The sequence below is a fragment of the Oncorhynchus gorbuscha genome, linkage group LG10 (genome assembly GCF_021184085.1).
Source record: "Oncorhynchus gorbuscha isolate QuinsamMale2020 ecotype Even-year linkage group LG10, OgorEven_v1.0, whole genome shotgun sequence".
NCBI lineage: Eukaryota > Metazoa > Chordata > Actinopteri > Salmoniformes > Salmonidae > Oncorhynchus > Oncorhynchus gorbuscha.
In genome coordinates, this window is record NC_060182.1 from 91,597,785 (window position 1) to 91,615,424 (window position 17,640).

Sequence of the window (17,640 nt, forward strand, 5' to 3'; positions counted from 1 at the left end):
TCCCCATTAGTAGCGATAGGGACAGGCTAAATGCCTAAATGAATACACTAATAGACTGTGTGTAAACATTATGCTGTAGGGTTTCCTCCAGCATGCTACAGTGGGTCAGTCTGATAGAAGGGGCGGATTGAGATTTCACACTGCTATTTCAGAGTGGCGGGGGCGTATGCCTCATGACTAACGAGACATGGTGTGATGAAGGAAACATACAGGAACTCAAATCCTTCTGTTCACCTGATTTAGAATTCCTCACAATCAAATGTAGACCGCATTATCTTCCAAGAGAATTCTCTTCGATTATAATCACAGCCGTATATATCCCCCCCCCAAGCAGACACATCGATGGCTCTGAACGAACTTTATTTAACTCTTTGCAAACTGGAAACCATTTATCCGGAGGCTGCATTCATTGAAGCTGGGGATTTTAACAAAGCTAATCTGAAAACAAGACTCCCTAAATTTTATCAGCATATCGATTGCGCAACCAGGGGTGGTAAAACCTTGGATCATTGTTACTCTAACTTCCGCGACGCATATAAGGCCCTGCCCCGCCCCCCTTTCGGAAAAGCTGACCACGACTCCATTTTGCTGATCCCTGCCTACAGGCAGAAACTAAAACAAGAGGCTCCCACGCTGAGGTCTGTCCAACGCTGGTCAGACCAAGCTGACTCCACACTCCAAGACTGCTTCCATAACGTGGACTGGGACATGTTTCGTATTGCGTCAGATAAAAATATTGACGAATACGCTGATTCGGTGTGCGAGTTCATTAGAACGTGCATCGAAGATGTTGTTCCCATAGCAACGATAAAAACATTCCCTAACCAGAAACCGTGGATTGATGGCAGCATTCGCGTGAAACTGAAAGCGCGAACCACTGCTTTTAATCAGGGCAAGGTGTCTGGCAACATGACCGAATACAAATAGTGCAGCTATTCCCTCCGCAAGGCTATTAAACAAGCTAAGCATCAGTACAGAGACAAAGTGGAATCTCAATTCAATGGCTCAGACACAAGAGGCATGTGGCAGGGTCTACAGGCAATCACGGACTACAAGAAGAAACCCAGCCCAGTCACGGACCAGGATGTCTTGCTCCCAGGCAGACTAAATAACTTTTTTGCCCGCTTTGAGGACAATACAGTGCCACTGACATGGCCTGCAATGAAAACATGCGGTCTCTCCTTCACTGCAGCCGAGGTGAGTAAGACATTTAAACGTGTTAACCCTCGCAAGGCTGCAGGCCCAGACGGCATCCCCAGCCGCGCCCTCAGAGCATGCGCAGACCAGCTGGCAGGTGTGTTTACGGACATATTCAATCAATCCCTATACCAGTCTGCTGTTCCTACATGCTTCAAGAGGGCCACCATTGTTCCTGTTCCCAAGAAAGCTAAGGTAACTGAGCTAAACGACTACCGCCCCGTAGCACTCACTTCCGTCATCATGAAGTGCTTTGAGAGACTAGTCAAGGACCATATCACCTCCACCCTACCTGACACCCTAGACCCACTCCAATTTTCTTACCGCCCAAATAGGTCCACAGACAATGCAATCTCAACCACACTGCACACTGCCCTAACCCACCTGGACAAGAGGAATACCTATGTGAGAATGCTGTTCATCAACTACAGCTCGGCATTCAACACCATAGTACCCTCCAAGCTCGTCATCATAGTACCCTCCAAGCTCGTGGGTCTCGACCCCGCCCTGTGCAACTGGGTACTGGACTTCCTGACGGGCCGCCCCCAGGTGGTGAGGGTAGGCAACAACATCTCCTCCCCGCTGATCCTCAACACGGGGGCCCCACAAGGGTGCGTTCTGAGCCCTCTCCTGTACTCCCTGTTCACCCACGACTGCGTGGCCACGCACGCCTCCAACTCAATCATCAAGTTTGCGGACGACACAACAGTGGTAGGCTTGATTACCAACAACGACGAGACGGCCTACAGGGAGGAGGTGCGGGCCCTCGGAGTGTGGTGTCAGGAAAATAACCTCACACTCAACGTCAACAAAACTAAGGAGATGATTGTGAACTTCAGGAAACAGCAGAGGGAACACCCCCCTATCCACATCGATGGAACAGTAGTGGAGAGGGTAGCAAGTTTTAAGTTCCTCGGCATACACATCACAGACAAACTGAATTGGTCCACTCACACTGACAGCGTCGTGAAGAAGGCGCAGCAGCGCCTCTTCAACCTCAGGAGGCTGAAGAAATTCGGCTTGTCACCAAAAGCACTCACAAACTTCTACAGATGCACAATCGAGAACATCCTGGCGGGCTGTATCACCGCCTGGTACGGCAACTGCTCCGCCCTCAACCGTAAGGCTCTCCAGAGGGTAGTGAGGTCTGCACAACGCATCACCGGGGGCAAACTACCTGCCCACCAGGACACCTACACCACCCGATGTTACAGGAAGGCCATAAAGATCATCAAGGACATCAACCACCCGAACCACTGCCTGTTCACCCCGCTATCATCCAGAAGGCGAGGTCAGTACAGGTGCATCAAAGCTGGGACCGAGAGACTGAAAAACAGCTTCTATCTCAAGGCCATCAGACTGTTAAACAGCCACCACTAACATTGAGTGGCTGCTGCCAACACACTGTCATTGACACTGACCCAACTCCAGCCACTTTAATAATGGGAATTGATGGGAAATGATGTAAATATATCACTAGCCACTTTAAACAATGCTACCTTATATAATGTTACTTACCCTACATTATTCATCTCATATGCATACATATATACTGTACTCTACATCATCGACTGCATCCTTATGTAATACATGTATCACTAGCCACTTTAACTATGCCACTTTGTTTACTTTGTCTACATACTCATCTCATATGTATATACTGTACTCGATACCATCTACTGTATGCTGCTCTGTACCATCACTCATTCATATATCCTTATGTACATATTATTTATCCCCTTACACTGTGTATAAGACAGTAGTTTTGGAATTGTTAGTTAGATTACTTGTTGGTTATCACTGCATTGTCGGAACTAGAAGCACAAGCATTTCGCTACACTCGCATTAACATCTGCTAACCATGTGTATGTGACAAATAAAATTTGATTTGATTTTGATTTGATTTGATCTGGGTCTCTTCCTAATCACACTGCTATTTTACCATCTGGGTCTCTTCCTAATCCCACTGCTAATTTACCATCTGGGTCTCTTCCTAATCACACTGCTAATTTACCATCTGGGTCTCTTCCTAATCACACTGCTAATTTACCATCTGGGTCTCTTCCTAATCCCACTGCTATTTTACCATCTGGGTCTCTTCCTAATCACACTGCTAATTTACCTCTAAATGGCATATATTATTATTATTCATATATTCTTCCTAATCACACTGCTAATTTACCATCTGGGTCTCATCCTAATCCCACTGCTAATTCACCATCTGGGTCTCTTCCTAATCACACTGCTAATTTACCATCTGGGTCTCTTCCTAATCCCACTGCTAATTTACCATCTGGGTCTCTTCCTAATCACACTGCTAATTTACCATCTGAGTCTCTTCCTAATCACACTGCTAATTTACCATCTGGGTCTCTTCCTAATCACACTGCTAATTTACCATCTGGGTCTCTTCCTAATCACACTGCTAATTTACCATCTGGGTCTCTTCCTAATCCCACTGCTAATTTACCATCTGGGTCTCTTCCTAATCACACTGCTAATTTACCATCTGGGTCTCATCCTAATCCCACTGCTAATTTACCATCTGGGTCTCTTCCTAATCACACTGCTAATTTACCATCTGGGTCTCTTCCTAATCACACTGCTAATTTACCATCTGGGTCTCTTCCTAATCACACTGCTAATTTACCATCTGGGTCTCTTCCTAATCACACTGCTAATTCACCATCTGGGTCTCTTCAGTGTAGATGATTCCATGGAGAGTGGAGGTGAGGTGGTCCGGCTTGAATTCACCCGCTTAGACACAGCAACTCATCAGTAACATGGGTACAACATGTCTTCTTTGACTTCAACCTTGGGTTGAGTTTTGGGTTTGTTGACTTTTTAGACCTCAGCTGCAGCTCGGGTCACTGAGTCTGATCTGTTAGTTCTTTACTCACAGGTCTTATACCCTCGGGTCAGAAGTGGGCGTTACCACCTTTAGGCCATTCTCTGGGTGTACCAACTTAAGAGGCAAGGTCTAGATTTGACTCAAATCCAATTTTAGACAACTTCACATTTCATCTTTACCAAAACATTCTCTTTGATTTGGACATTTTCCACACAACGTTACAATGTATAGACACCAAGCATATCCTAGGAAAACTCTTACAGTTACAATGTTTTCGTAATAACATCATTTATTACATACATTTTCATATTAAATCTATTGTCATGACCACCATTGTGGCTGATGGAAACCATTGTTCCAACGTCCCTTTATTTAATGTTTAATGTTCTGAGGTTGGTTCTCCATAGTAACAGGACATAGGAATGATGTCTGTGGCCTAAGATTTACCAGGGGCGTGAGGGGTCATAAAACCCCCACATATTCAGACCCCTAGATCTCTCCTCCTCTGTTGGGGTTGAGAGATAATCTGTAGGGTTGTGGTCTACTGTAACCTGACCTGATCAGGACAGTCATGACAATAGATAAAGATTTCCTTAGTTTTGGGTCAGTCACAGTGGTCAGGTATTCTGCCACGGTGTACTCTATGTTTAGGGCCAAACAGCATTATAGTTTGCTCTGTTTTTTTTGTATATTTCTTTTTGATGTGTCAAGTAATTATCTTTTTGTTTTCTCATGATTTGCTTGGGTCTAATTGTGCTGCTGTCCTGGGGCTCTGTGGGGTGTGTTTGTGAACAGAGCCCCATGACCAGCTTGCTTAGGAGACTTCTCCAGGTTCACCTCTCTGTAGGTGATGACTTTGTAATAGAGGGTTTGGGAATTGCTTCCTTTAAGGTGGTTGTAGAATTGAACAGCTCTTTTCTGGATTTTGTTAATTAGCGGGTATCAGTCTAGTTCTACTCTGCATGCATTATTTGGTGTTTTACATTGTACACAGGGGATATTTTTTGCAGAATTCTGCATGCAGTGTCTCAATTTGGTGTTAGTGCCATTTTATTAATCATTGGTTGGTGAGCGGAAACCCGACCAGAGTACCTCCTTCAATATGTTTGGGGAGTCTACCACATGCCTTTTGGCAAACACCAAACGTGTTTGCTTAATTTTTTATTTAAGTGATAGCCCCATTTTTTTCAATTTCAATTCAGCAGTGTATTCAGAACTCCCTCTCCCTCCCTCCAGAATGAGTGGTAAACTGTTATCACCTGTAGTATCTCGGGGCTGTTCTCCAAGCCCTCCTTCATCCAGGATGAGAGGTCAAATGTTATCACCTGTAGTATCTCGGGGCTGTTCTCCAAGCCCTCCTTCATCCAGGATGAGAGGTCAAATGTTATCACCTGTAGTATCTCAGGGCTGTTCTCCAAGCCCTCCTTCATCCAGGATGAGAGGTAAAATGTTATCACCTGTAGTATCTCGAGGCTGTTCTCCAAGCCCTCCTTCATCCAGGATGAGAGGTCAAATGTTATCGCCTGTAGTATCTCGAGCCCCTCCTTCATCCAGGATGAGAGGGCCTTCATCCAAGCCCTCCTTCATCCAGGATGAGAGGTAAAATGTTATCGCCTGTAGTATCTCGGGGCTGTTCTCCAAGCCCTCCTTCATCCAGGATGAGAGGTCAAATGTTATCACCTGTAGTATCTCGGGGCTGTTCTCCAAGCCCTCCTTCATCCAGAATGAGAGGTCAAATGTTATCACCTGTAGTATCTCGAGGCTGTTCTCCAAGCCCTCCTTCATCCAGGATGAGAGGTCAAATGTTATCACCTGTAGTATCTCGGGCTGTTCTCCAAGCCCTCCTTCATCCAGGATGAGAGGTTAAATGTTATCACCTGTAGTATCTCGGGGCTGTTCTTCAAGCCCTCCTTCATCCAGGACGTCCTCAGCAGGAGCGGACCCTGTCCCATCGTCCAGAGGGGAGAACAAACGCATCCCGATTGTGCCCGTCTCATCGACTGGCTGCAAGGAGAGATGGGGAACACCTCATAAATATGACCAGAATTAACTTCGGTTGAATCCAAAATGGCACGCTATTCCAACAATATATAGATAAGAGTATCATTACAGACAGTCTCTTTCCTCACCTCCAGCCCCTCTCCAAACACATAGGTGAAATATTTAAGATAATGACCAAGTTAGCAGCCAACACTGATTTAATTTCATACGGTTAAACATAAAAACACAAACAAACAAAAAAATAATAATAATTGTACATATTATTTACAATGACTGTACTTACAACACGCCCTAAACACAAGATTATGCTGCTGGTCCCAAGTCACTTTCAGCTGTAAAGCACTTACCATCTACTTGTAGGCTGGCTGGGTATTCACACTGGGCTAAGACTAAGTGAGGGATGGAGGACTTGAATGTGGTATTTTTATTAAACTTCATTTAATTAGGCAAGTCAGTACAAATTATTATTTACAAAGACGCCTATAAGTAATTGTACGCCTTCCTATGGGACTTATGGCCGGATGTGATACAGCCTGGATTCAAACCAGGTGCTGCAGTGTGTTCGACGACTGTGCCCGTCGAGGGCCCAACGTATGTTGTATGTTGACTTTGACATGTTGTTGCTTTTGGATTTACAATATGAAATAATAGAAATAGAAAAGACTTGTATTTCACTTAGCAGTCGAATGTAACGTTAGCGTCCTCTCCTTTAGCTGTGGTCTACTACATTTTTCTGCAAGAATATCGTCAAAGCTGTATACTTGGAGCTTTTCCAGTATTAGTAGCCATATTGTCAATTCAACATTTGCAAAACACCCAGTTTTCATAACTCACAGATGTGTGCAACGCGCATCCATCATATTCTTTCCATATACTCCGGTAAAGCCCAGCTCATTGGCAATCTAGCTAGCTTTGTTTGACCCAGATTGGTGGTCATTTGACAAAGTCACAGTCAATCAAGAGAAGACCGCCAGTGACATCGGAGCGCACCATGAAGGCGTCGCTCTCTGATCAAATTTGGTGTGCTATAGGGTTGGAGCGAGTGGTCGCATCGGCACTTCGCTCCCGCAGGTAGTATAACTTTTTCATTACATTTCATTACATTTAATTATAGCACAACGGTTTGACTTGTCTAATCTTAGCAATTTCTTCTCAGGTAGCTACATAGCCGTCTTTGTATCAAAGATAATTGCGTAATTATCGTATTTCGCCGTCCTAACGTAGTCTTCACTAGCCAGCTAGCTAACGTCCACTGATTAGCTGCACTGGAGAAACTATTACACTCAACTGAACGACTTGATTAGTGTAGTGTTAGCTAGCTACATAGCTGTCTTTGTATCTTCGTATCCAAGATAATTGTGTAGTTTAGGTTTAGAGTGTGTAGTCTTAGAGTGATTATCTTAATTTACCGAGGTTAGCTAGCCAGCTATTTGTCGTTCTTAACGTAGGAGACACTGCTAGCTAGCCAACAGCTAGCCAACAGCTAGCCGACGTCTACCGAATAGACTCAACAACCCGGTCGCATTCACAGGTAGTATCACATTTTCATTTCATTTCATTACAGTACAACAGTTTGATTTGTTTGATCGTAGCTAGCTACATAGCTAGCTACATAGCCGTCTTTGTATCAAAGATAATTGTGTACTCTAGAGCGATTTTCTAGGTTAGCTAGCCAGCTATTGTCGTTCTTTTAACGCAACGTAACGTAAACAACACTACTAGCTATCCAGCTAGCCCCCGAATAGCAGCACTGCAGAAACTATTACACTCAACGGAACGACTTGATTAGTGTAGTGTCAACAACGCACCCACTGCCAGCTAGCCTACTTCAGCAGTACTGTATCATTTTAATCATTTTAGTCAATAAGATTCTTGCTACGTAAGCTTAACTTTCTGAACATTCGAGACGTGTAGTCCACTTGTCATTCCAATCTCCTTTGCATTAGCGTAGCCTCTTCTGTAGCCTGTCAACTATGTGTCTGTCTATCCCTGTTCTCTCCTCTCTGCACAGACCATACAAACGCTCCACACCGCGTGGCCGCGGCCACCCTAATCTGGTGGTCCCAGCGCGCACGACCCACGTGGAGTTCCAGGTCTCCGGTAGCCTCTGGAACTGCCGATCTGCGGTCAACAAGGCAGAGTTCATCTCAGCCTATGCCTCCCTCCAGTCCCTCGATTTCTTGGCACTGACGGAAACATGGATCACCACAGACAACACTGCTACTCCTACTGCTCTCTCTTCGTCCGCCCACGTGTTCTCGCACACCCCGAGAGCTTCTGGTCAGCGGGGTGGTGGCACCGGGATCCTCATCTCTCCCAAGTGGTCATTCTCTCTTTCTCCCCTTACCCATCTGTCTATCGCCTCCTTTGAATTCCATGCTGTCACAGTTACCAGCCCTTTCAAGCTTAACATCCTTATCATTTATCGCCCTCCAGGTTCCCTCGGAGAGTTCATCAATGAGCTTGATGCCTTGATAAGCTCCTTTCCTGAGGATGGCTCACCTCTCACAGTTCTGGGCGACTTTAACCTCCCCACGTCTACCTTTGACTCATTCCTCTCTGCCTCCTTCTTTCCACTCCTCTCCTCTTTTGACCTCACCCTCTCACCTTCCCCCTACTCACAAGGCAGGCAATACGCTCGACCTCATCTTTACTAGATGCTGTTCTTCCACTAACCTCATTGCAACTCCCCTCCAAGTCTCCGACCACTACCTTGTATCCTTTTCCCTCTTGCTCTCATCCAACACCTCCCACACTGCCCCTACTCGGATGGTATCGCGCCGTCCCAACCTTCGCTCTCTCTCCCCCGCTACTCTCTCCTCTTCCATCCTATCATCTCTTCCCTCTGCTCAAACCTTCTCCAACCTATCTCCTGATTCTGCCTCCTCAACCCTCCTCTCCTCCCTCTCTGCATCCTTTGACTCTCTATGTCCCCTATCCTCCAGGCCGGCTCGGTCCTCCCCTCCCGCTCCGTGGCTCGATGACTCATTGCGAGCTCACAAAACAGGGCTCCGGGCAGCCGAGCGGAAATGGAGGAAAACTCGCCTCCCTGCGGACCTGGCATCCTTTCACTCCCTCCTCTCTACATTTTCCTCCTCTGTCTCTGCTGCTAAAGCCACTTTCTACCACGCTAAATTCCAAGCATCTGCCTCTAACCCTAGGAAGCTCTTTGCCACCTCCTCCCTCCTGAATCCCCCCCCCTCCTCCCTCTCTGCAGATGACTTCGTCAACCATTTTGAAAAGAAGGTTGACGACATCCGATCCTCGTTTGCTAAGTCAAACGACACCGCTGGTTCTGCTCACACTGCCCTACCCTGTGCTCTGACCTCTTTCTCCCCTCTCTCTCCAGATGAAATCTCGCGTCTTGTGACGGCCGGCCGCCCAACAACCTGCCCGCTTGACCCTATCCCCTCCTCTCTTCTCCAGACCATTTCCGGAGACCTTCTCCCTTACCTCACCTCGCTCATCAACTCATCCCTGACCGCTGGCTACGTTCCTTCCGTCTTCAAGAGAGCGAGAGTTGCACCCCTTCTGAAAAAACCTACACTCGATCCCTCCGATGTCAACAATTACAGACCAGTATCCCTTCTTTCTTTTCTCTCCAAAACTCTTGAACGTGCCGTCCTTGGCCAGCTCTCCCGCTATCTCTCTCTGAATGACCTTCTTGATCCAAATCAGTCAGGTTTCAAGACTAGTCATTCAACTGAGACTGCTCTCCTCTGTATCACGGAGGCGCTCCGCACTGCTAAAGCTAACTCTCTCTCCTCTGCTCTCATCCTTCTAGATCTATCGGCTGCCTTCGATACTGTGAACCATCAGATCCTCCTCTCCACCCTCTCCGAGTTGGGCATCTCTGGCGCGGCCCACGCTTGGATTGCGTCCTACCTGACAGATCGCTCCTACCAGGTGGCGTGGCGAGAATCTGTCTCCTCACCACGCGCTCTCACCACTGGTGCCCCCAGGGCTCTGTTCTAGGCCCTCTCCTATTCTCGCTATACACCAAGTCACTTGGCTCTGTTATAACCTCACATGGTCTCTCCTATCATTGCTATGCAGACGACACACAATTAATCTTCTCCATTCCCCCTTCTGATGACCAGGTGGCGAATCGCATCTCTGCATGTCTGGCAGACATATCAGTGTGGATGACGGATCACCACCTCAAGCTGAACCTCGGCAAGACGGAGCTGCTCTTCCTCCAGGGGAAGGACTGCCCGTTCCATGATCTCGCCATCACGGTTGACAACTCCATTGTGTCCTCCTCTCAGAGCGCTAAGAACCTTGGCGTGATCCTGGCCAACACCCTGTCGTTCTCAACCAACATCAAGGCGGTGGCCCGTTCCTGTAGGTTCATGCTCTACAACATCTGCAGAGTACGACCCTGCCTCACACAGGAAGCGGCGCAGGTCCTAATCCAGGCACTTGTCATCTCCCGTCTGGATTACTGCAACTCGCTGTTGGCTGGGCTCCCTGCCTGTGCCATTAAACCCCTTCAACTTATCCAGAACGCCGCAGCCCGTCTGGGGTTCAACCTTCCCAAGTTCTCTCACGTCACCCCGCTCCTCCGTTCTCTCCACTGGCTTCCAGTTGAAGCTCGCATCCGCTACAAGACCATGGTGCTTGCCTACGGAGCTGTGAGGGGAACGGCACCTCAGTACCTCCAGGTTCTGATCAGGCCCTACACCCAAACAAGGGCACTGCGTTCATCCACCTCTGGCCTGCTCGCCTCCCTACCACTGAGGAAGTACAGCTCCCGCTCAGCCCAGTCAAAACTGTTCGCTGCTCTGGCCCCCCAATGGTGGAACAAACTCCCTCACGACGCCAGGACAGCAGAGTCAATCACCACCTTCCGGAGACACCTGAAACCCCACCTCTTTAAGGAATACCTAGGATAGGATAAGTAATCCCTCTCACCCCCCCCCTTTAAGATTTAGATGCACTATTGTAAAGTGACTGTTCCACTGGATGTCATAAGGTGAATGCACCAATTTGTAAGTCGCTCTGGATAAGAGCGTCTGCTAAATGACTTAAATGTAAATGTAAATATAGTACACTCCTAATGAAATAGTGATATGGTCTGGTTACATTCTAGGATCTCTGTGGAATAAATACAAACGTCATTTGACTTGTTGAAACAACATTTAGGGTTAGTTTTTCACAGATTTCCTTTCTTTGAAAATTGAACGAGTGGAAATACAAAAATCGATTGTTCATGCTACATGGACCTTTTTTTAACCAGGCAAGTCAGTTAAGAAAAAAATAGTTATTTTCAAAGATGGCCTAGGAATAGTGGGTTATCTACCTTGTTCAGGGGCAGAACACCGGATTTTTACCTTGTCAGCTCGGACCTTTGCAAGATCGACACTCTAACCACTAGGCTACATGCTGCCCCATGTGAAAAATGATTTTAATCTAACAAAATGACACTTCATGTTATCTCTGGGGCAACTTGGGATGATAAATCAGTGCAAGATTTCAGAATTTAAGTTCACATTTCGCCATCAGAGATGAATTTATCAAACTTGTTGTGAAACAAAGTGCTTGTTTTGAGCTCTCCTCAAACATGGCATTTTTCCAAATGGTGCAGTTAGATTAACAAGAATTTAAGCTTTCAGACGATATAAGACACTTATATGTACCGACATTTGTTGTTTCTCTAAAATCTGCAATCATGACACACAGCGCTACATGATTTGCAACTGTCCCGTTAACAGGATGCCTATCCCTATAAGCTTTTTGCCTTTTTTTCTGGCCACTCCTCCGTAAAGCCCAGTTCTGTGGAGTGTACGGCTTAAAGTGGTCCTATGGACAGAAACTCCAATCTCTGCTGTGGAGCTTTGCAGCTCCTTCAGGGTTATCTTTGGTCTCCTTATTGCCTCTCTGATTAATGCCCTTCTTGCCTGGTACGTGAGCTTTGGTGGGCGGCCCTCTCTTGGCAGGTTTGTTGTGGTGCAATATTCTTTCCATTTTTTAATAATGGATTTAATGGTGCTCGGTGGGATGTTCAAAGCTTCAGATATTTTTTTATAACCCAACACTGATCTGTATTTCTACACAACTTTGTCCCTGACCTGTTTGGAGAGCTCTTTGGTCTTCATGGTGCCCCTTGCTTAGTGGTGTTGCAGACTCTGGGGCCTTTCAGAACAGGTGTATATACTGATATCATGTGACAGATCATGTGATACTTAGATTGCACATGGGTGGAATTTAATTAACTAATTATGTGACTTCTGAAGGTAACTATCACGTTGGTATAACTGATTTGAGAGACAGGCGCAGGTATGCGTGATAGGGGTTTTATTTCCCAAATTACAGCGTGCTGTGTAAAGGAACGGGGACGAAGACCAAACAAACACGTATACAAAACACAGGGTTGAGACCCCAAAAAAAGAGTGAGGAGTACCTCGAAAAGAAAGCCAAAACAACACAGGCCAACTGACATTGTAACAATAATCGACTGGAACAAAAACAAAGGGTGCAGTATTACAATTACTAATCAATGGCAATAGGGACCAGGTGTGGGTAATGACAGTTTCAGAGGGCTCCATGACAGTAATTGGTGGCACCAAATCTTATTTAGGGGCTTCAAATACAATGGAAGTCGGAAGTTTACATACACCATAGCCATATTTAAACTCAGTTTATCACAATTCCTGATATTTAATCCTAGTAAAAATTCACTGTCAGTTAGGATCGCCACTTTATTTTAAGACTGTGAAATGTCAGAATAATATTTGAGAGAATGATTTATTTCAGGTTTTATTTCTTTCATCACATTCCCAGTGGTCAGAAGTTTACATACACTCAATCAGTATTTGGTAGCATTGTCTTTAAATTGTTTAACTTGTGTCAAAAGTTTTGGGTAGCCTTCCACAAGCGTCCCACAATAAATTGGGTAAACTTCTGACCCACTGGGAATGTGATGAAAGAAATAAAAGCTGAAATAAATAATTATCTCTACCATTACTCTGACATTTCACATTCTTAATATAATAATAATAATAATAATAATATATGCCATTTAGCAGACGCTTTTATCCAAAGCGACTTACAGTCATGTGTGCATACATTCTACGTATGGGTGGTCCCGGGGGATCGAACCCACTATCCTGGCGTTACACTACCCAGAAGCCCTTTAGCTAAGAATGGCATTACAAGCCAGTCCTCTCGCAGCCCTTAGGCCCACTACAGAAAAACAACTATTTTTACTCAGGCTCAGCCCCCCCCCCCATACATAAGTTCTAAGAAGAGTTCTAAGGAGTTCCACCCGGGTGTTTCTGCGCTTACGAGAAGTCCAACCCATGTGTGCCGACAGACAGTCTGAAGGTTTGTAGTGTCTCATTGTCCTGGCTCAGATCTGCTCTGGGGTAAGAATGGAGTATGGGCTCACAAACAATTTCTCGTTTCCTTTCGCTCTCCCTCAGTCTCACACACACATACCCCTTTCTTGCTCTCTCACACGTGCAAACACACAAACTGTGGATGACTAGAAAGAGACCGGAGTACCAATACACCCAACCCCATTTAGAATCAGAACCAGAAACCCTTTAGTTCAGAATTAGTGTTGCCTTCTTTACATTCTAGTTAAGCTAAAAAAAAATAGACAGTAAGGCTGAACTTAATGTTCAAGTTCAATTTAAATTCATTATTTTGCATAAAGCATCAAACAACAACAACAAAAATCATACAATTCCAAAAAACAAAGCCAAGAGTTGCATCCGATGCAAAGCTGCACATGAAGAGCAGGGCGACTGAGAGCCACCTGCCTAACACTCAACCCAGGCCAGATATCAGTATTAATACCTCTACTGATCCTTCCCACCGACTGCCTGCTCAACACGGATGTAGACAGACCCGCTCGCCCTCGCCCTGCGACCCCCCCACCCCCCACCCCTCTCACTTTTTTCTGAATTTCTCTTTCCATGCATCTCGCTCACTCCTTCCTCTCCCCATCCTTCTTTACCAATCCCCCTTCTCCCTCCCCCTCTCTGGCGGATAGAATTAAAACTAAAGCCTTTACGCACCCCAATTAGGGGAATGACTCCTCACACATTCCTTTGTCCCTCAAACCCTTCAACTGACAGACAGACAGACAGCTAGTCTCGGATCTTAGTGTCTGGCCTGTTCAGAGGCTTTCGGGGGCTCAGGGTCCTGGGTAGGGCTGTGTCCCTCGACAAACATGTTAGGGATGTCCTGGCCGAAGTAGATCTTACTGTTGGCTGCTATCGCCTGGTACTTCATCAACTCAAGGTACTCGGGTGTTAACTTCAACCTGTTAGCTTCAGCAAACTTAGCGGCTGTATAATACTCTGCATCAGCCCTGGCCTTCATTTTTGCCAAGAAAGCAGTGTCCTCTATTTCAGAGATCCTCTTCTCAGTCTCTTTCTCCATCACCTTCTGTTGGAAATGAATCTGTGCTACTTCAGCCACCTTCTGAGCCTCGATGACGGCTTTCTTCCTCTCAGTCTCAGCTTCTTTCTCCACAACCTTCTGAGTCTGAACTGTTACCAACAGACGAGTCTTCTCCCCCTCCATGAGCTCAAAGTTTCTCCTGATGGCCTCTGGGATTTTGGGCTTGGTGACTCGGACAGCCTGTATCGTCAGTCCAGGCGCCATAGAGTTTAGGTCTTTCTGCAGAGCGATTTTCAGGTTCTCATCAATGATGTCAAACAGCTCAATGTAGACCTCCTGTAAAGTGTGTACGCTGCAGAATTGGTTGAGTTCGTGGTGAATCTTGTTGAAAATTAGAGTTTTGTCATAATCAGCTGTATAGTTCTTCACTGTGTCCACCACAGATGAGGGCACCAGCATGTTGACCACCTCTATACGGTCAAAGTAGATCATCACTCCCCCACTAGTTCCACAAGGCACGTTCTTTATCTCATCAGTTTGAAGAGTCGTCTGTACTGATCTGTAGGTGGTAAGAAAGGGCATCATAATGTGGTATCCAGGGCCGTTGGGTGAAGTTAGCAAAGCTCCTCCTCTGTAGTAAACAGCTAGGTGTCCCTCCTCTATCTTGTGAATGGAGGAGTGCAGCAGGATGGCCATCACTGCAGTTACTGCACCAACTACTGCCCCCACGTGAGTCATCGTCATCCTCACCCGAACTCACCAGTGTATTGAAGCGATAGATCTTGTATTTTCATCCAGTTGACATCGACCCATCAGCACCTCGTCAGCAACACTGAAGATAAATTCTTAAAATAAAGTGGTGATCCTAACTGACCTCGGACAGGGAATGTTTACTGGGATTAAATGTCAGGAATTGTAAAAAACTGAGTTTACATACATCTTAGCCAAATATATTTAAACTTCCGACATCAACTGTATTTAATCAACAGGGCTCATATGGTCCCCACACATGCAGGCAACATGGTGGCTAGGAGAGTTAACAGATATGAATGCGTCACGTTGAATATGTCACGTCTTTGTCATGTTATATTGAAAAGAACCCCAGAAAATCAAATGCTGTCCATCTCTACCCCAATCTATCCTGTTAGAAACTCCAACACGAAAACACCCCCTATAAAAACCACATCAATGTCTTCTACAACACCTCAGCACCTCTCATCTAATTGTTTTTCTATTTCCCTCTCTGTCTCTCTCTGTCTGTGTCGCACTCTCTGTCTCTGTCCCCCTCTCTCTCTCTCTCTCCCTCTCTCCCCTCTCGCTCTCTCTGTAATTTTCTCATCTTTCTGCAGTGTCCCCCACTCTTGCCTGCCTGCATCGCCGACCCAGCCTGTCCTTTGTGAAATTATCGGATAATCTGCGTCTTTTCGCGGCTGCCCTGCAGCGGGCGGCCGGGAACGGCTTATCTAAAGCCCCAGATGACTGGGAAGGCAGATCGGCGGGTGGCTGCGATTGGCCAGATAACGCCAGCCTGGCCCCTAACCCTCAGACAGACGGCCATTGGGAGGGACACCGGCAGCCATGACGGTTACAGACACAATATCATCTCAATCAGACCGTGAAATAAAACAATAGAGAGAGAATGGAGGATAAGGAGGGAGGGAAGGAGGGAGGAAGGGTAAAAGGCTCCCCCCCCCTCTCTCACCCTCTCAACTTTCTCCCTCCTCCCTCTCCTCCTTTCAACAGCTTCCTCTCTCTCTCTCTCTCTCTCTCTCTCTCTCTCTCTCTCTCTCTCTCTCTCTCTCCTCTATTCCCTCTCTATTCTATAACCAGTTGAATTACCCTCTGTAGGTGGAATGGACATGAACATTTTTGCAGTAAAGTTCCTTTTCAATATTTTTATTTTTTATGCCCCCCAGAGGCAAAACCGTTTATTTTCCCCTTCCAGGGCTACAATACTGTGGACCTCTGTTTGAAATTGGTGATGTTATCTTATTGAAATACAAAAATGCCCTATGTTCGACATCTAATGCTTGTTGTCTCTCTTTTCGAATGGAAATTGTTTTTCGTTTTCCGAGGCTATGCATTTATATGGACGTGGGGCCAAATTGAACGATTCCATAATGGAAAATGATGCTTTATTCATTCTCAAGGCAAGGCAAGGGAAATATGGAATTTTAAAAAAGAGGAAGGATGATTGCATGCTCTGTTATTGCTTAAGAAGTCGACATAAGGTCTGAATTCCTATCAGACCTTGTAGTCATTGCAGATAATATTCTAATCTTTGGTGACTTTAATATTCACATGGAAAAGTCCACAGACCCACTCCAAAAGGCTTTTGGAGCCATCATCGACTCAGTGGGTTTTGTCCAACATGTCTCTGGACCCACTCACTCTCACAGTCATACGCTGGACCTAGTTTTGTCCCATGGAATAAATGTTGTGGATCTTAATGTTTTTCCTCATAATCCTGGACTATCAGACCACCATTTTATTACGTTTGCAATTGCAACAAATAATCTGCTCAGACCCCAACCAAGGAACATCAAAAGTTGTGCTATAAATTCACAGACAACACAAAGATTCCTTGATGCCCTTCCAGACTCCCTCTGCCTACCCAAGGACACCAGAGGACAAAAATCCGTTAACCACCTAACTGAGGATCTCAATTTAACCTTGCGCAATACCCTAGATGCAGTTGCACCCCTAAAAACTAAAAAAATGTCTCATAAGAAACTAGCTCCATGGTACACAGAAAATACCCGAGCTCTGAAGCAAGCTTCCAGAAAATTGGAACGGAAATGGCGCCACACCAAACTGGAAGTCTTCCGACTAGCTTGGAAGGATGGTACCGTGCAGTACCGAAGAGCCCTTACTGCTGCTCGATCGTCCTATTTTTCTAACTTAATTGAGGAAAATAAGAACAATCCGAAATTCCTTTTTGATACTGTGGCAAAGCTAACTAAAAAGCAGCATTCCCCAAGAGAGGATGACTTGCACTTTAGCAGTGATAAATTCATGAACTTCTTTGAGGAAAAGATTATGATTATTAGAAAGCAAATTACGGACTCCTCTTTAAACCTGCGTATTCCTCCAAACCTCAGTTGTCCTGAGTCTGCACAACTCTGCCAGGACCTAGGATCAAGAGAGACGCTCAAGTGTTTTAGTACTATATCTCTTGACACAATGATGAAAATAATCATGGCCTCTAAACCTTCAAGCTGTATACTGGACCCTATTCC

General features: G+C 45.8%; 1 protein-coding gene across 1 annotated transcript; it reads right to left on the reverse strand.

The window, feature by feature from the left end:
• Nucleotides 1-13,673: 13,673 nt before the first annotated feature.
• Nucleotides 13,674-15,234, reverse strand: LOC124046742 (erlin-1). Its single transcript, XM_046367463.1, has one exon. It carries the CDS (start codon nt 15,143-15,145, stop codon nt 14,159-14,161), a length of 987 nt encoding a protein of 328 aa, XP_046223419.1. The 5' UTR covers nt 15,146-15,234; the 3' UTR covers nt 13,674-14,158.
• Nucleotides 15,235-17,640: the final 2,406 nt, after the last annotated feature.

Excerpts from the sequence above, each read along its gene's own strand:
- LOC124046742 (XM_046367463.1), bottom strand. The coding sequence starts at position 15,145 with ATGACGATGACTCACGTGGGGGCAGTAGTTGGTGCAGTAACTGCAGTG.